This window comes from Copadichromis virginalis, linkage group LG23, assembly GCF_057382275.1.
Source record: "Copadichromis virginalis isolate Kocher_CV1m ecotype Utaka linkage group LG23, C_Virginalis_male_GT1.1, whole genome shotgun sequence".
NCBI classification, from domain to species: Eukaryota; Metazoa; Chordata; class Actinopteri; order Cichliformes; family Cichlidae; genus Copadichromis; species Copadichromis virginalis.
In genome coordinates this window covers 20220149-20233787 of record NC_140639.1, presented here as the reverse complement: position 1 = coordinate 20233787, position 13639 = coordinate 20220149, and the positions used below count along the sequence as shown (strand labels likewise).

At 40.6% G+C, this 13639-nt stretch overlaps 1 protein-coding gene across 3 annotated transcripts; it reads right to left on the bottom strand.

The window, feature by feature from the left end:
- Positions 1-1223: 1223 nt before the first annotated feature.
- On the bottom strand, positions 1224-13635 carry LOC146680742 (uncharacterized). Of its 3 annotated transcripts, none has more exons than XM_085449574.1 (12): positions 13528-13635; positions 12152-12354; positions 11325-11393; positions 8512-8607; positions 8326-8424; positions 8120-8243; positions 7728-8028; positions 7588-7634; positions 6623-6735; positions 5905-6418; positions 2932-3387; positions 1224-2821 (listed from the first exon to the last, which is right to left on the bottom strand). In XM_085449574.1, exons 1-12 carry the CDS (start codon positions 13529-13531, stop codon positions 2607-2609), a joined length of 2241 nt encoding a protein of 746 aa, XP_085305700.1. In that variant the 5' UTR covers positions 13532-13635; the 3' UTR covers positions 1224-2606. The 3 variants fall into 3 exon arrangements, with proteins under 3 accessions (XP_085305700.1, XP_085305701.1, XP_085305702.1); XM_085449575.1 differs by having other exon boundaries at positions 8512-8604; XM_085449576.1 differs by lacking the exons at positions 11325-11393; positions 12152-12354; positions 13528-13635 and adding an exon at positions 9865-9949.
- Positions 13636-13639: the final 4 nt, after the last annotated feature.

The following is a 13639-nucleotide window of genomic DNA, read 5'->3' as shown; positions in this document are numbered from 1 at the left end:
TTCTGATAAACAACATATCCTAAACCAGGATTTACTACACAGACAACACATGTGGGATGTGTTGATAATTTTCAGGTTGGGCAGGATTTCCCTGCTCAAAATGGATCTTAATGTGTTGACTATAAATGTAAATTGAACAGGTCTACATATACTGTAATTTATTAAGGCAATGATGCTGTGTAAACTGAGCACAACTCTATGAATTTCCCATTCTGACCATTTAATAACCAAAAAGCCAACGTGGTCTTAGGAGTTCTCTGGGAATTTTTCCAGAGGTTTGTAGCAACCAGTCAACAGATTGTTAACATAAACAGAGGTTATAGCTGCACTGTACACCCCTTTACTGTTTATTCATACATGACAGAGGCTCTAAAATGTTCTCATTATGTTTGTTTACTCCTGAATCATCTTCATCTGTTGAGCTATTTTCATGATCTCTTTGACTTCAACAAGTTTCTCCAGCAGTGCTACTCTAGATCTGTTAACCAAAGTTCAGCTTAAAGCATTGCAGTTACAGCAGTGATACAAACTAACCACCAAATCCAAGCCCAGAGATGACCTCAACTTTTCCTGAGCACCAGTGGGCTATTAACTATTAACGAACTCTTAAGAGGTAGAGTGATAAGCTTGTGTTTCCTTCCAACATTTGCCAAATAAAGGCCAAAAGCTCTCCTTAGTCTGCAGCTGGATGGACTAAAACTCCAACATCTGGGAATGCAGTTGAAGATCAGAGCCTGACAGAGGTGGAGAAGCTCTTCACGGACCTGCATCGCAAGCTGCAGTCCAAGATGGTAGTTAAAATCTGTTGGCAGGATAAGGGACCCACTGAAGATGCTCTGTTATTTAGACTCAGATTTGGTGTTTCAGATTGTGTGTGTGTATTCCTGCCTTAGAGGCTAAGTGTTTTGGGTGAGAAGACAAGATTTTGGTTGTTTAATTTCCCCGATTTAGTTATCTCCATTCTTTATAATTTAACAAAGTAGAGCACAATTGCTGAAAAGTGCCACAAGGTGGAGCCCCGTTCCTTGCTGTGCTCAACTAGTTATGGCACAATACAGAACAGATGATTTTTTTGTATAAATATGAAAAACTGAACTTACCAAGAAGACTGTTGGAGGACTGATAAATGAAGGCTGAGTTCAGACAGCTGAAAACTTTAAAAACTTGTTTGGGTTGATCTTGTTATACCACATAATAATACCAACTACAGATAGACAAACAAAGAGGTTTGTAGTTTGGTGTATATTTCAGATTAAGGACAAAGGCTGGAACAATTTTTGTACATGTAAACAGAGTCAGTGACACAAATTGATTAAACACTTTGTTTAACAGCAGAGTAAACATTAACGTGCTCCAGTCGACCTCAGGGTCTGCAATGTTCACGTTTAAGATCACCAAAAATAAGAATTTAACATCTTTTTAAGTCAAAATCATGAAAAAAATGGCCTTTTATTATCCTATTAGTGTAAGCGCTTCCCACCAATGTGAAACTAACAGATTAGTGATGTAGTAATGTAACGTGTCACTGTACAAGAAAACAGTCATTCATTATATTTACTACCAACAGCACCTGAAGCAACGGACCCTGGACTTACTCCACTAACAGGACAGCGTATTCAGCTCCGCTGCTCATCAGTAAAGCTTGCGGTGATGCAGCTGTGAACTGAGCGGCAAATATTTGAATTTTCTTTGTAAAACTTTAGAAAAATCTGACGTTTTTTGACCAACAGCTGGAAACTGAGTGAAATTTAGTTTCAATACAAAATGAGAGACCAGAAATTTACTTTATCAATACTGAATTTGAATGAATCAAGTTTTTACCTGCAATGTTAAAAATTTACTATGTTCCATGTTTTATATTTACCTTTTTAAACATTAAAAAAATTTATACTCCATTATTTATTTATACATTACTGACATTTTTGCTAACTTAGTCGAGACTTAAGAGTGAAACATTTACTTTTATATTTCATGTCATTCACAAAATATTAAAAATAAATGTCATGTAAAATATTTATTATGCTCATTGTTATTAATTAGTATTTATTTATTATTATTTCTATAAATCTTGAGCATGATTACCTAATTACTGTTTTTTAATAATTAATTAATACTTTTATGAAATAATACTTATGTGTTTTCAACTTGATTGATTTTTGACCTTGTGTATTCAGGTGAGCAGTCGATTGTGTTGTCATTTACATTTTTCATACATTTGAAGATTTTTTCCATTTATAGTAAAATAAAAATGTTTGAATGTAAGAAAAACGTAAATGAGAGCATGTCAATAAAAACACATCAGTAAAATATGTTTTAAGTATTAAAAAAATACAAATAAAATATTAATAAACATTCAAAATAAAGTTTCTTTGATTCGTGAATGAATGATCAAACTCGCTTCATCAGCTGAAGTTGCAGAACTGCTTTCTGTTGTTTCCAGCTGTTAGTTTTGCCTGTAAATCAGATCCACGCAGATCACCTGCTCCCACCTCAAACTGCATCACCACAAGTCGACTCAGACTCGGGAATCTGCGATCGATTCACTCACTGCAGGAATGAACGCATGAAACTCGTACAACGCGCACAGTTCTGATTTAAGCACATCCTCAGGGTTCCTCGACCACCTGCACCACCACCACCTCGCTGTCGGCAGTCTGGTGTGTGAGCAGGTGTCTGTTCAGGTGAGTTTTTCGGGTGTAGCTCTTGGTGCAGAAGGTGCAGGCGTAGGGACGGATGTTGCTGTGGGACAACATGTGTTTCTTCAGGTCAAACTTCCTCCGTAAACATTTCCCGCACTCCGGACACGAGAACGGCTTCTCTCCTGGAAAACAGACCGAGAGGCGCTCGGGTTCAGAACCGGTACAAAAGCATCTGGAGTTACGACAGCATATCTTTGTGTACCGTGATCATGTGACCAGCTTCCTGTCTTACCTGTGTGTATCCTCCGGTGTTCAGTCAGGTGACAGGAAATGGAGAAGGCCTTCCCACAGTCCTGGCAGACATAGGGCCGCTCGCCCGTGTGCGTCCTCATGTGTTTCTGCAGGTCACCGCCGGACGGCCAGCCTTTACCGCACACCGTGCACACGTACGGCCGCTCCCCGGTGTGCCGCCGCACGTGCACGTTGAGGCCAGCGAGTGCGGTGAAGTCTTTGGAGCAGTAGGGGCAGCGGTAGGGCCGCTCACCAGTGTGTGTCCTCAGGTGGCCCTCCAGGCCATCGCGGGTCTTGAAGCGCTTGCCGCACTGCGAGCACAGGAAGCGGCTCTCAGCGGTGTGGGTCGCCCGGTGGGACTGCAGGCCGGTGAGCGAGCCGTACGTCTTGCTGCACAGGTCGCACTGGTACGTGCGGAAGGTGTGTGTGCGCTGGTGGATACGAAGCTGGGTCACCCCTGGAGACACAAACATTTAAACACATGTTTAACGTCCTCTGGGAAAAGGAGACTCACATCATGGATGTGTGCCAGTATGGATCAGGATCTCCAAGGAATGTTTTCATCACCTCTGTTCAATCTGCGCAACACAGAAATAAGAAACAAGGACTGGACGCAGGACTGATAAGGTGTATCTAATAAAATGACAGTGAGTATAAATGCCATTTTGTTCATTAAGCTTGTGTTGTTTCCTTTTTGCGTAAAAATCAGATGTGCATCGAGAGCTGCCACCACACTGGATGTAATGAAACCCTTTCCTAAATCCTGCAGCTGCTTTTACAATGTGAATTATGATCTGAAAATGTTTTACTTTCCCAAGATGAGCTCTACAAATTCTCTATAGGCTCTGTTCACGTGTTTGTTTTACAGCAGCTGGCAGCAAAGTGCTAGTGACCAAAACACTGACGACTCGCTGTGTAATACCTCTTTGAGATGGTTTTCATGTTTTTTCCCTAGCACACGGTGGTTACCAGGGGGAGGGAAGAAAACAGCGGGCAGGTTAACAGTACATGGTTAACAATCATGTGACTGCAAAACCTGAGCAGGTCTGAGGAAAAGTAAAAAAATAAAAAGTATAGCGCTCGATTATTTCGCCAAGTATTTTTGTCGCTTCAGGGTTAATAGGATGAAAAATAATTATTCTTTCTTGGAAAATAAATTTTCAGATGATGACGGTTGTTGATGAGCAGGCTTTTCGTTTTTTAACATTGTGTTGTAGCTCTGAAATGGAAAATAATTATAAAGGAAAATAATGAAAGCATCAGACTCTTGACTGTTTTAGAGCAGCAGCTCAACAGCAATGTTTTGTTCCACCGTCATCCTTTTTCCCAGAAACATCTTTAACAGAGGGCTGACTCAGATGAACTTGATGTGAACCTGCTGTTTGCTGCTCACCGAGTGAGTCAAACACACACAGCCGCCTCGCTGAGCTTTTAAAACCAGATCTGCTGCTAAGCTGCAGAGGTCAATGAGCCTGTGGAAAGTGCTCTGAGTTAGTGGGTAGGGCTGGGCCATATTATACCGTTCACGGTAATACCGGTATAATGTTAGGCAACGATAGGAAAATGAAATATCGCGATAGAATATGAGTAAAACGCGCATGCGCAGTGCCTTTGTTTTCATACGCACATGGCCGATTGTTGAGTGAAACAGATGAACCAGAATTGGTTTGTAAAAATGGTGCAACTTCCGTGATGTGGAACTGGTTTGGTGTTTGTCCGTCAGATACACAACAAAGCACATTTTTTTGCAGAACATGCAAGCGGCCGTTGTTATTGTCGTATTTGTCGGACTAAGATGCTCTTAAATCTGGGAGTAATCTGGGTCCTAAACTCCGTATACTTCAGGTCAAACAACACTGCAGCATCACTTAGAGTTAAAAACTGTCTAAATTCTTTCATCTTTAATAAAACGATCAGCATTGCTGCTTTACCAGGTGTAACTATGAAGTTTAACTTCCAGGCATCCATGAAAACAAAAGTTATTACATTTAACGGAGTTAGAAGTTAGCAGGAAGCTAGCGGAAGTTAGCTCGCTAGTTTCGCTAGTTACCTAAGCATGATATTGCATGTTCTGACTGAGAGATTTCTGAAAAAAAATCAAACGTACAGCTCTGCTGTCACTTCCAACATAAATGAAGACAGGAAACTAAACAGCAGTGACGTTTGTAGGGTTACTGAAGTTGGGCTAGCTGGTATATAATGATGTGCTACGTGATCGCTAGCGACACAGCTATGTTAGCATAACATAAACAGTGAAGCTGGAGGACGAACACTAACACTTTTCCACTTATAAAAGTTAACGTGACGGTTCTTCATGGTTAGAAACAAATGCAATCGCATGGCAGGATGCTGTAAACGGACCAAACTTCAGTCAGGAGAACAACTGAGATAATCCATCCACAATACGAGGTTAGTCATTAATATACTGCAACAACATGGGAATAGAGCAGCTGCCAGAGAATTCAACATTAATGAATCAATGGTACAGAAGTGGAGGAAGCAAGAAGAATGAGTTTAATAAAGTTTGATTTATCTGACTGCTTTGTTTCGCTTAATGTGCCTTATAATCCTGTGCACCTTATGGTCCGAAAAATACGTACTGCACACTACAGTTTAATGTTGCAAAGCACCTCTTTTTAACTTCAGTGGATATTATACATGGTTATGCTCAGGATATGTCAGCCCATTTCTACTGGAAATGCCTTTTAGTTAAACTTTCAGCAAGGAATTTGCATTTGCACTGTTACATTTTTATAAAGCTTTAATGTACATAAAAACCAGCTTCTTGTTTAAGTGAAAATAAATGGAAGGTTGTCTTTTTGCGCTAGTAATGTTGTGGAGTTGTATTTTGTCTCGCATCAATTATATCGTCGGTTATATCGTTATCGCAAATTTTCAAATATATATCGTGATAAATATTTTTGGCCATATCGCCCTGCTCTATTAGTGGGGTTCACCGCTTTCAGTGGTCTACCTGAGAAGGTCTGGTCACAGAAGCGGCAGTTGTAGCGGAGCTTCGCCCCCTCCACCGAGTGCGTCTGCAGGTGTCGCAGCAGCCGCGTCTGTGAGCTGAACGTCTGGTCACACATCGTGCAGGTGAGGTCGGGCAGCCGGTGCTGCAGCCGATGGGCGTCCCTGTCCTTGGCCGACTCGAACACCTTGTTACACCGGCTGCAGGTGAAACCTCCCTTGTCCAGGTGTGTCTGCTTGTGATTGGTCAGGCTGGATAGATGGTGGAACTCCTTGTCGCACTGGACGCAGTGGTAGATGGGGCGGGCCCGGTGTGTGCGCTGGTGCGACAGCAGCTCGGCTTTGGTCTTGAACATGGCGTTGCACTGGAAGCAGGACAGAGACCTGACGGGTCGGGGAGGGGGCCTATTCTGAGGGAGGCAGGGCTCTTTGTCAGCGCCGCCAGGTTGAGTCTGTTCGAGCACGGACGTCGTTAAGGCCGAACCGCAGGACCTGTTAGTGCGTAGGTGTCGGATCACCTGCAGACAGTCAGACAAACATTTAAGGGAGTGATGCATATATGATGTATATATACATTTTTTTTAAAATTTAAAATAAATAAATGTGTTTTCATTTTTATGTGTGGTCTTATTGATTTATTTTAAGATACTTTTTTTGTTCAAACAGACAAAAAAGTGACCATATAGTTACTGTCATGCCACACTGAGACACTGACACAGTACCTGTGAGCGGTAGATGAAACATTTGCCACACTGAGGACACTTGTGAGCCACACGCTGGGAATTGTGGGAAATGCTGTGCAGAGCATTAGCTGTGACCTCTGAGCAGGAGAGATCTGATTGAAGAAAGACAGGAAGCTTTAATGACTAGTTCAGTTTCTATAGCTTTGTCACAATTCTTAGGCCGCATCCTTTGAAGGACCCGGCCTTCGTGGTCTACGTGGGCCGGGTCCTGTGAAATAGGACGGTCTAGCCTTCAGATTTGCGTCACCAGCTTTCTCAGTGGAGTTCAATAAACTCCTTGCTATCTAAATTATAACAGGACATTAGAGTACATTCTCGACCATCTCACGCTTCTGTTTAATCAGTTTTCTGTTTGACATTTATTCAGCTGTGTGAAAACTATAACTAATGTCAGCCAAACCGATTTACTCAGGAACAAATAAAATACTGAAAAAAGCCAAACAATAACTTTTTAAAGTTATTTAATAACTTATATATCATGTTTAACCTGAGTAGCGAAAGACCGTGCAGGGTCTAGAAACAATGTGCCGGAGTCCACTGTTCTCACCGGCTCTAGTGAGCCTTGACCTCCCGGTCAGCTATCGAGTTGGTGGATAAGAGACGTCTCAGAAAACGTCGGAGCATATTTGCAAATATGTGATGTCTCGATAAACCAAGCAAATATTTGAAGTTTACACAGCTACATTCTCACCTGAAAATACCTTAAAAGTTTATTTTCTAACCCAGAAAGAGTCATATTAAAACTAAGTAGCTGCCGCCATTGTTGGAAATGGGAATTGGCTGGGCCGCGCTATGAATTCTGGGATAGGTTGGGCTACGAATGATACACCCGACCCAACTTTCAAGTCTGGCTGTGATGTAAACGGCCTACAAATGTGGCTGCCAAAGGATGTGGCCTAGGAATTGGGACACAGCTTATATCTACGCGCGTGTGTGTGTGTTACCTGTGTCTTCTGATTGGTTGACAATGTCTCCACATGAGTCCCTCAACCTGACAAGCAAAAGCTGGTTATATTTTCAAGCTCTGAGGACTCTGAGGGATCCAGGATTATTTAAAAAACAAACAAACAAAAAAAGGTCTCACCTGTCCACCTCCACAACCACAGGTGTGACTACACATTCATTGCCGACTGCTGCCGAGCTCTCATTGGACGCCTCCAGCTCTGAACCAATCACAGTCTCCTCGATCTCTTCCTGCTCGTCCTCTGTTATCACCACCACCTCCACCTTCACCAGCTCCACATCCAGCTGCAAGGGGCTACTAACCTCAGGTAGCACATCTGATTGGATCTCCGTTTCAGGTGGAGGAGGGTTGGGATTGATCAGTTTAGTGAAAAGGGGGTGGGACCACACAGACAGGAGGGTCTCCTCTGTATCACAACCCACTAAGAAATAACCCCCCGCCAAAACATTAAAGATCAGCAAAACTGAGTCCGATTCTCATTTAATTTGATTAGTTCTTGATTACTTATTTACCTGTCGCCAGTGACTGTCCCTGTAAACAGGTCTGATTGGTCAGCAGCTCCCTCAGATCATCCTTGTCCGCCTTCTGCAGACAGTCCTCCAGCCCAGAGGGGGCAGCATCGAACCAGGAGGCAGCCTGAGATGGATGAATGGCCACATAAATGAAAATGAAATACAGCAGAATTACTAGATTGACTGTTCAAGGTTTTACTGATCACCTGTTTGAAGTCGGGAACAGGAAAGAGCTGCTCGATCCTGGACAGGAAGTCAGATATGAGGGACTGGAGGGCGGAGTCAAACCTCTGGTCAAACACCTCCTGGAAGACAAGCACAGAGGTGAACGATGGACGGATTGAATGATGAAGCTTTGTGTGAAGCTGATAATTCAAGGTGGCAGCTCTGACCTGTAGGAGGCGTTGAGAATTGTCTGGACTCTTTATCAATTTGTCGGTGAGCATCAACAAAGCAGACCAGCATTCGCTTACGTCTTCATCCAGCTGCTGAGAGAACAGACGAGACACAAAAAGAAACTTTTATTTTCAGCAACAACTGAGGACATCAGCCAATAGTTACTATTATTTTTCTAGTTATAATTTTATGGGTGGTCGTATCATTAATGATGCTAGTTTTTATTAGTCTCCAAGAATTTTTCTGCTTAATAATTTTTCTAATAATAATTTTTCTGCTTATTTCTTGTCATTTTCTAAGACTCGTTTCCATTGTTGATTCTAGCTGTTAATTCTTGGCCAAATGAGCACAGGAAGAAACCATTAAATATTTTTTCCTAAAATAATGTCTCGGTATATGGTATGCATTACCATACGTTTTCTTATGGTAATGCTAATACAGTCATGTGAGAAAATTAGGACACCCTATGAAAGCCTGTATATTTTAAAATATATTTGGAAATATGGAGATTTAATATGAATTTTAATGATACTGAGGGATCCAAATAATATAACTAAACAATTAAAAATAAGAAAAGCCTTTTTAAAACTTTATGTGAAATGTAATTTAAAAAACAATTTCTGGTGTGGAATAAATTAGGACACCCCACCCGTTATCCCACTTAAAATGGTTAAAATCACACACAGGTGTATCACGTCAGGTGCACATGATCAGTAAATCTTTAACCATCATTTTAAAGGAGCCTTGCCTATTTAAACCTCAGATTTAGTTTGGTGGTCTCCTGACTGTTGAAGTGTTGAAGTGAGCACCATGGTGAGATCTAAGAGCCGTCTGATGCCCTCAGAAAGAAAATTGTGTCCGCTTATGAGTCTGGTAAGGGATTCAAAAAGATCTCAAAAGAATTTGACATCAGCCATTCCACCATCTGGAAAATTGTTTACAAGTGGAGGACATTCAAAACAACTGCCACCATGCCCAGGTCTGGCCGTCCAAGCATATTCACCCGCGGAGCAGACGCCCAAAGAAGTCATCAAAAATCCCAAAAATGTCATCATAGGAACTACAGCAGGCTCTGGCTACTGTCAACGTGAAAGTGGATGACTCTACTATCAGAAAGAGACTACACAAGTTTGACTTTCATGGGAAGTGTGCAAGGAGGAAACCTTTGCTCACTAAGAGAAACATTAAGGGCAGACTGAAGTTTGCCAGAGTGAATGTAGACAAAGACCATGACTTCTGGAATAATATTCTTTGGACAGATGGGTCTAAAACTGAATCATTTAGACACCAGAACAGTAGACATGTTTGGCATAAACCAAACACAGTCTTCCAAGAAAAGAACGTCATACCAACTGTGAAGCATGGAGGTGGCAGTATTGTAGTTTGGGGATGCTTTGCTGCAGCAGCACCTGGCCAGCTCACCATCATAGAATCCATCATGAATTGTGTGTATCAGAGGGTGCTTGAAGAACATGTGAAACCATCTGTAAAAAAACATTAAAGCTGAAGCGGAACTGGACACTGCAACATGACGTTGCATGTCACGTGGGGTGACTTAAAACAGACTGTACATGCCAGAAAACCCCCAAACATCTCACAGCTGAAAGAATTCTGCATTGAGGAGTGAACCAAACTTGCTTTTGATCGATGTCAGAGACTGGTAAAAGGCGTCTCACTGAAGTTATATCAGCCAAACGGGGCAACACTAGTTATTAGGGGGTAGGGTGTCCTAACTTTGTCCTCCATTAAAATACACATTTTTGTTCACATTTGTTTTTTAAATGTGTAATTTTTTGTTGTTGTTGTTTAATTGCAACTAAGTCACTTTCTTTTCCAGTAATACATGAAAACATGATTGGACATTGTTATATGAACATTACTTAATAAAGAGCAGATTATTTAATGGGGTGTCCTAATTTTCTCACATGACTGCATGAAAGGCAGCAGAAGTTCAACTGATAATGGAGAACAACGACATGGTTGATGTCATGAAGACCAATTGTACAATCAAAGTTTAGATATGGACGACTGAAAGCACGAAAACGTCATAGCAATTCATTTAAAGGAGGAAATATTGAAATGTGCTGCATTAATGATTCACTGCTTTTTAACATATTAAAAAAAATTATTAGCTTAAACTGTTTGTAATTTAATATTACAATTAATGTTTAAAAAAATGTAAAATAAATACTGATATGAGGCATTTTCAGTTATTTAAAATATATATTTAAATACATTTTAGTGCACTGATAAAGGTGCAGGATGTTCCATCTTAAATATTTGTTATAAAATATTATATTGTTAATTAGATTTGATTTGATTTTTTTTAAAAGCCAAAATAAAACACACAGGGCTGGTGTTGGTTTCCAACATTTATCAGATTGATTACACCATTAATCAATAAAGAGCTGGGGTGCAGTGAAGTGACACAGATCCTGTAAGCCTGTCCAGTAATCTCCCTGCTCTCTCTCCTGGGCTTCAGTAGCTGGGTTAACAGGCTTCAGGCCAGAGCAGCACAGAGAGCAAAGAGATGCTTTTGGTATTAAATGAGAGAATTTCAAGTCATTATTTTTTTTTGAGAAAGGTCCCGATTTAGTGCTGCTCAAACATTTAACAAGCTGAAGAGCTGTAGACACACACTCACTATTAACATGGTTTTCTTTTGATTTTGTCATGAAATAAAGGATTTAATCAATTGCTTCCAGTTAAGTGACTTTTCATGTTGAATCCTTTACTGAAATCACAGGAAACAGTTTGAATAAAAATAATTTTTAGACACAGTCATAGTCTGAATTACTTGTGGTCTCACCGTTGCCTCAGAGTGGATCCTGTCTAGGTGGGAATGGATGGCAGCTGATTTTGGTTCTGACAACGTGACCTAAAGAAAAAAAACAACAACAAACAACAACATAATCTGACATGTCCCTTCAATGTTAAAAAGGAAAAGTAACACACTCTATTTTGTTTAAAGTTTAGATTTTAACATTTGTTGATATACCTAACTATAAAATAACTCAAATGAAATTCAAATGAACCAAGAACAGAACCCTGAGGAACACCACGGAGAACCCCCCCCCTATTTATTACATTTACATTGCTTATCTAACACTTGTGCATGAACTTTCCTGAGTTCCTGTAACTGTTTCGTCCTCTAAACACTGTGGAAACTAGGAATTATCAATGTTAATATAAAACCATTCTGGGGACTTTGGGGGTTTTCTACTACAGAACAGGCACTCTGCAGCACAAGAGGAACCTTTAAGTAAAGTCTAGCCAGTATGCAACCATCTTGATAAAGACTTCCGACACTTACTATATTTCATCACTTGTTCAGAAGCTTTATTTATTTTTAATATCGAAGGTCACTTGGAGATGAAAATTGCATCAGTATCTTTGTTGCTATTATACTAATACCCAGGCACACAGATTATAGGCTCCTCTCTCAGATGTTGTACAGCATGCATGACATATACATCATTTACACCAGGTGTGGTAAAGATTTAATTAACACTTAAAGTTGTTATTCCTTATCCAGCCAACATAATGTGTTAAAAACAGGTGGGAAAAGGGAACTATTGGATAGTGCATGAAACCTTCAAATTCAGGTGTTACATTCTCTCCTTGCAAAACACCAACCTTTGCCCTCAGAGCCAGCAGCAGCAGACACCTCTGTCTGTCCGTCAGCAGTTGCGGGACGGCCTCAGTCACCAGGGAAACAAAGTCCTCCAGCATCCCATAATGCCTCACCATTTCGTGCCGTGCGACCTGCCACATCGCCGCTGTTAGCAGGCGGAGAGGCGGGACGAGGAGACGCAGGGAGGAGAGGGAGAGGAGGGAAGCTGCCGGAGAGGACAGGTTGACATGTCAGAGCAGGAAGCATCACTTATCTGGGTCAGTGTCAGGAGCTGCTGCACCCACACCAACCAGGACTCTAATGTTATTCTTACTTACAGTGACTTAATGTGTGTGTGAATGGGTGGATGACTGGATATGTAAAGCGCTTTGGGGGTCCTTAGGGACTAGTAAAGCGCTATATAAATACAGGTCATTTACCATTTACTTAATGCAACTGTAACAATATGTAGGAAACTCAGAATGTAACATACTTTAGTTTGTCAGGGAAGGTAAATTAGAGATGTGCCCATATAAAATTTAAAAAAAAAAAAGGCTCATTAAGGTGTGCCAATTTGGCCACACCCTAATCATATTGATAATTATTACAATTTATAAACAGACAAACTGTTATCAGTAAACAAATGAGGTGGAAATATTTCAGGATGTTGAAGATCTTCTGATTAAACCAGAGAATTCAGAAGTTTGAAAAATGTAACTTGGGAGTTTGCCTGACAAAAGAAGCTACCAAACTCTGTTTAAAAAAAAGTCTCAGCATTTTAAAAGTCAATGCTTATGATCGACTGAATGCATTTAATAAAACCGCACTAAATACATCTAAATAATTACAATATATAGTTTTAAATCGGCACAGTTTGATATAATATAGCTTTATTTAGACCTTGGAGTGTCATGTTTACCTTTAGTCACATTAGTGATCGTTAAATGATTGGTGTGTTGGTGAATTACAGCTTATTCTACTATTGTGAATGCACTGTTGGCAATACAGGGATTAGTGACTTACATGACAGCCAAACTGCTGCTAATTAACAGTTTAAATACCGTTAAAATACAAGCAGCCATCTGCTATCAGTGATATATACGACTTTTATCATAAGCAATCCACGCTTGATGCGTTACAAATACGCCGAATTAAAATGTAGCTACAATCGACTTATTATCAGCTGGTAGAGGCTAATCAATAAAGATTAACGTTTCAAAAACTAAGAACATATTTAAAAAGCAAATTTTTTGCATAGAGTTTGGTTAGTATGGGTGCATGCGCACAAGTTGGTGCTAGCTGGCTATAGCTCGGTAATTATCAAAAGAGACAAAAATCCTGATTTATTTTTAAAGAGCACCAAAATAACCGATAAGAGAACAGAGTAGTAAGCACATACCCATTCCGCGTGCAAACCCACTCACTGTAAGCCCAATTTTTTCCAAAATGTTAGCTACAGAGGCTAACGGTTAACTGTTTACACTACAGCTACCGACGGCTCCGCCCCCTTT